Source organism: Babylonia areolata, chromosome 6 (genome assembly GCF_041734735.1).
Source record: "Babylonia areolata isolate BAREFJ2019XMU chromosome 6, ASM4173473v1, whole genome shotgun sequence".
Lineage (NCBI taxonomy): Eukaryota > Metazoa > Mollusca > Gastropoda > Neogastropoda > Buccinidae > Babylonia > Babylonia areolata.
The window spans coordinates 50,889,023-50,895,010 of NC_134881.1; the positions used below are offsets into that span (position 1 = coordinate 50,889,023).

Sequence of the window (5,988 nt, forward strand, 5' to 3'; positions counted from 1 at the left end):
GCCACACCCCACACCCCACACACTACCACACACTGCCACACCCCACACACTGCCACACACTGCCACACCCCACACACTGCCACACCCCACACACTGCCACACCCCACACCCCACACACTGCCACACCCCACACACTGCCACACACTGCCACACCCCACACACTGCCACACCCCACACACTGCCACACCCCACACACCCCACACCCCACACACTGCCACACCCCACACACTGCCACACACTGCCACAACCCACACACTGCCACACACTGCCACACCCCACACACTACCACACCCCACACACTGCCACACCCCACACCCCACACACTGCCACACTCCACACACTGCCACATCACCACACACTGCCACACACTGCCACACCCCACACACTACCACACCCCACACACTGCCACACCCCACACCCCACACACTGCCACACCCCACACACTGCCACACCACCACACACTGCCACACACTGCCACACCCCACACACTGCCACACCCCACACACTGCCACACCACCACACACTGCCACACACTGCCACACCACCACACACTGCCACACACTGCCACACACCACACACTGCCACACCACCACACACTGCCACACCACCACACACTGCCACACACTGCCACACCACCACACACTGCCACACACTGCCACACCCCACACATTGCCACACACTGCCACACCCCACACACTGCCACTGATAACCACACTTATGACTGTTCTTGTTGAAGATAACGATGTCTGATAACCACACTTATGACTGTTCTTCTTGAAGTTAACTATGTCTGATAACCACACTTATGACTGTTCTTCTTGAAGTTAACTATGTCTGATAACCACACTTATGACTGTTCTTGTTGAAGTTAACTATGTCTGATAACCACACTTATGACTGTTCTTGAAGATAACGATGTCTGATAACCACACTTATGACTGTTCTTCTTGAAGTTAACTATGTCTGATAACCACACTTATGACTGTTCTTGAAGATAACGATGTCTGATAACCACACTTATGACTGTTCTTGAAGATAACGATGTCTGATAACCACACTTATGACTGTTCTTGAAGTTAACGATGTCTGATAACCACACTTATGACTGTTCTTGAAGATAACGATGTCTGATAACCACACTTATGACTGTTCTTGAAGATAACGATGTCTGATAACCACACTTATGACTGTTCTTGAAGATAACGATGTCTGATAACCACACTTATGACTGTTCTTGAAGATAACGATGTCTGATAACCACACTTATGACTGTTCTTGTTGAAGATAACGATGTCTGATAACCACACTTATGACTGTTCTTCTTGAAGATAACGATGTCTGATAACCACACTTATGACTGTTCTTGTTGAAGATAACGATGTCTGATAACCACACTTATGACTGTTCTTCTTGAAGTTAACGATGTCTGATAACCACACTTATGACTGTTCTCCTTGAAATCAACTACTCTTTTCCCCCGCAGTTGAGGTAATGACGATGATAATAATGGTAATGCTGGTACGGTAGTGTTGGTGATGATGATGATTATATCAATGATGACATTGAATGCCATAGTGTTGATCACTATTATCATTCTTCATCATCATCTTCTTCTTCTCTTCTTATCTTATGTTATTATCTTATCATATATTCCTCTTCTTATCATCATCCTTATTCCAGACAGCGTATGCCTGATGCCGTCAGAGTCAGGTATGTGCATGGCTTACATGCCCATGTATTTCTACAACGCCGAGAAACAAGCTTGCGAGCAGTTCATCTACGGAGGCTGTGGCGGAAACAGCAACAGGTTCAGCTCCCTGAAGGAGTGCCAGGACTTCTGTGCCTGAACTGTCCACTGTCCTGCAGGCACCACGCTTCTGTCGCCCATTTTGTTTAAGATATAGTTTGTATTTGTTTGGGTTTCGGTTGCTTCCCCCCCCCCCCCCCCAGTCTTTGGTCAGTCAATGTATGGCTCAGTAAAAGAACCAGCATTAAAACTTTGAAGTAAAGCGGACAGATATTTGTTTTCAACTGGCTTTATGCTCGAAAATGTGTGTGTGTGTGTGTGTGTGTGTGTGTGTGTGTGTGTGGTCTCATGCTTATTCACATCATGTGATTATAGAAACAAAAAATTATAAAAAAAAAAATCCACATAAAGGAAAGAGAACTTAATACAATGTAAGATGCAATTATATTAAAAAAAAAGAAAAAGAAAAAAAAAGAAAAAAAAAGAAAAAAGAAAAAAAACAACTAAAAGCAAATGTTCGACTGGGCTGTGAAGCAAATGTTCGGAACTTTTCTTTTTTAAACAATAACAAAAAACTACATACATAAACGACGTTTCAGGAAAGCTTTCCTTGCATGCATGCATAAATACATGCATACATACAAACAGACAGACAAGCAGACAGGCAGGCACGCAAGCATGCATATATACATGCATGACCCTGAGGAGGCAGCGTTGAACACTGGCAGAAGTGTCAGCAGCAGTGCAGGGTCTCCTCTGGTGGGTGGCTTCACTTCGATAGCTTCCTAGGGGCTGCTGGCACTGGGACGACGATGGAAGCACGCCAGTGCATGTGTCCAAGGGACAGGAGAGAGAAGGTGTGTCCTTGGAGAGAGAAGGTGTGTCCTTGGGAGTGGAGAGAGAAGGTGTGTCCTTGGAGAGAGAAGGTGTGTCCTTGGAGAGAGAAGGTGTGTCCTTGGGAGTGGAGAGAGAAGGTGTGTCCTTGGAGAGAGAAGGTGTGTCCTTGGAGAGAGGTGTGTCCAAGGGACTGGAGAGAGAAGGTGTATCCATGGAGAGAGAGGGTGTGTCCAAGGGATTGGAGAGAGAAGGTGTGTCCTTGGAGAGAGAAGGTGTGTACGTGGAGAGAGAAGGTGTGTCCAAGGGATTGGAAAGAGAAGGTGTGTCCTTGGAGAGAGAAGGTGTGTCCTTGGAGAGAGAAGGTGTGTCCTTGGGAGTGGAGAGAGAAGGTGTGTCCTTGGAGAGAGAAGGTGTGTCCGAGGGACTGGAGAGAGAAGGTGTGTCCTTGGAGAGAGAAGGTGTGTCCAAGAGACTGGAGAGAGAAGGTGTGTCCTTGGAGAGAGAAGGTGTGTCCAAGAGACTGGAAAGAGAAGGTGTGTCCTTGGAGAGAGAAAGTGTGTCCTTGAAGAGAGGTGTGTCCAAGGAACTGGAGAGAGAAGGTGTGTCTACGGAGAGAGAAGGTGTGTCCTTGGGGAGAGGTGTATCCAAGGGATTGGAGAGAGAAGGTGTGTCCTTGGAGAGAGAAAGTGTGTCCTTGAAGAGAGGTGTGTCCAAGGAACTGGAGAGAGAAGGTGTGTCTACGGAGAGAGAAGGTGTGTCCTTGGAGAGAGGTGTGTCCAAGGGACTGGAGAGAGAAGGTGTGTCCTTGGAGAGAGAAGGTGTGTCCTTGGAGAGAGGTGTGTCCAAGGGACTGGAGAGAGAAGGTGTGTCCTTGGAGAGAGAAGGTGTGTCCTTGGAGAGAGGTGTGTCCAAGGGACTGGAGAGAGAAGGTGTATCCATGGAGAGAGTGGGTGTGTCCTTGGAGAGAGGTGTGTCCAAGGGACTGGAGAGAGAAGGTGTATCCATGGAGAGAGTGGGTGTGTCCTTGGAGAGAGGTGTGTCCAAGGGACTGGAGAGAGAAGGTGTATCCATGGAGAGAGAGGGTGTGTCCAAGGGATTGGAGAGAGAAGGTGTGTCCTTGGAGAGAGAAGGTGTGTACGTGGAGAGAGAAGGTGTGTCCAAGGGATTGGAAAGAGAAGGTGTGTCCTTGGAGGGAGAAGGTGTGTCCAAGGGACTGGAGAGAGAAAGTGTGTCCTTGGAGAGAGAAGGTGTCCATGGAGAGAGAAGGTGTGTTCAATGGATTGGAGAGAGAAGGTGTGTCCTGGAGAGAGAAGATGTGTCCTTGGAGAGAGAAGATGTGTCCTTGGAGAGAGGTGTGTCCAAGGGATGGGAGAGAGAAGGTGTGTCCTTGGAGAGAGAAGGTGTGTCCTTGGAGAGAGAAGATGTGTCCTTGGAGAGAGAAGGTGTGTCCTTGGAGAGAGAAGGTGTGTCCTTGGAGAGAGAAGGTGTGTCCTTGGAAACAATGACGGTCCCTGTTAGTTTGTCAGCGGAAACAATGACGGATTTCCGTCGACTGTTTCAAGCACGGCTGTACTGTCACAGGTCACCGGTGGAAACAGTGCCTCTTCCTGCTCCCTGTCAGCTTGCAACGGAGATCGTGGCATGAACGGAAACTGCTCTTGTTGTTTTTGTTTTTTGTTTTCCTTTTTGTTGATCAGTCTCCTCCTAGTTGGTTACAAAGTGTTCTTGTCTTCAGTCATCGGACACATCACCACAATCACCTGAACTAACGTCAACATCACTGAGTCATGATGGGAGATGCAGCGAAGAGTAATTTCCGACCTGTTCCTCAGCCACAGCCGGCAATCTTTTCTAAGGACCCGGTTAGAACGGTACAGCTACAACCCGAGAGAACAGAAAAGCATGCACGATATACTGTCAGCTGACTATGAAGCCCTGACAAGGATTACAGGGCGCTCAGGTATGACCTCTTAACGATGAAAAACCACAACTAAACTTGAAACGGACAATTCCTATCTAAAACAGGAAATTGATGTTCTCAAGTTATACCTTAAAGCATTTCAGCAACAGGACCACAGAAGGCTTCTAGAAGCACACAGCTTTCTTACAGAGAATCAGGTCAGTCTAAAGACTGAGGTGGACAGGGTCAGAGCTGTACAGCAGACTCACCAGTCATCTCTGTCAGACAGATGTGCTCCAAGTGGAGGTGGCAAATCTGCAGACGGACCGCAAGCAGCTGGCAGGAAAGCAGGGCAACATGAAGGCTGACATTGCACGTCTGCACATAGAGCACATTGATGTCGCCCAACACCGCCAGCTGCAACAGGACATGGTCTCCCTGACGTCAGAGATGGACTCTGTGAAGAAGACTGGCGTGCAGCAGCTGAAGATGTCACTGCAACAGAACAAATGACGACATGACGTCACTGCAACAGAACAATGACACACTGACTACCGAAGTTGACAAAATTGAGAGACCTTCAACAAGTTATGACGTCATTGCGACAGAACAAAGACAACATGGCGTCACTGCAACAGAACGGAGCCACACTGGCTGCTGAAGTCAACAAAGTGAAGGCAGACACAGAAGGAATTAAAACGTCACTGCAGCCGAGCATGGTCAGCATGACGTCAATGGAACAGAACAAGGACACTCTGACAACAGAAGCTGACAAAGTTAAGACAAACCTCGAACAGATTAAGACGTCACCGCAAAAGAGCGAGGACAACATGACGTCACTGCATGAGAACAAGAACGCACTGACTGCTGACGTTGACCGAGTGAAGGCAGACCTGGACCAAGGCCAGACATCACTGCAGCAGAACCAGGATTCACTGATATCTGACATGGACACACTGATATCTGACATGGACACACTGAGGACATCACTGATATCTGACATGGACACACTGAGGACATCACTGATATCTGACATGGACACACTGAGGACATCACTGATATCTGACATGGACACTCTGAGGACATCATTGAAATCTGACATGGACACACTGAGGACATCACTGATATCTGACATGGACACACTGAGGACATCACTGATATCTGACATGGACACACTGAGGACATCATTGATATCTGACATGGACACACTGAGGACATCACTGATATCTGACATGGACACACGAATCAGTAAATGCATTAAGATATAACAAAATGAAAAGGGTGTAGAAGGCCAATGATGAACATGAAATAAGAATGTCGGCTTCATTCAGTCAACCACTCACTTTCACTCATTCATGTGACAGTCACACTCGTAACATTGTCGGCCTTCAACTGTCAACACACACACACACACACACACACACACACACGCGAACGCACATACACAATCCACATACACGTGTACGCACACGTGCACACACACACACACACTGACACACACATA

General features: G+C 47.7%; 1 protein-coding gene across 1 annotated transcript in view; it reads left to right on the top strand.

Annotated features, from left to right (window-relative positions):
• Positions 1–2,014, top strand: part of LOC143283432 (BPTI/Kunitz domain-containing protein-like) — a 5,973-nt gene extending 3,959 nt beyond the window's left edge. The window contains exon 3 of the mRNA XM_076589669.1: positions 1,681–2,014. Coding sequence (XP_076445784.1) covers positions 1,681–1,847 — 167 coding nt within the window. The 3' untranslated portion in view covers positions 1,848–2,014. The remainder of the gene's footprint in view (positions 1–1,680) is intronic.
• The last annotated feature ends 3,974 nt before the right edge of the window (positions 2,015–5,988 follow it).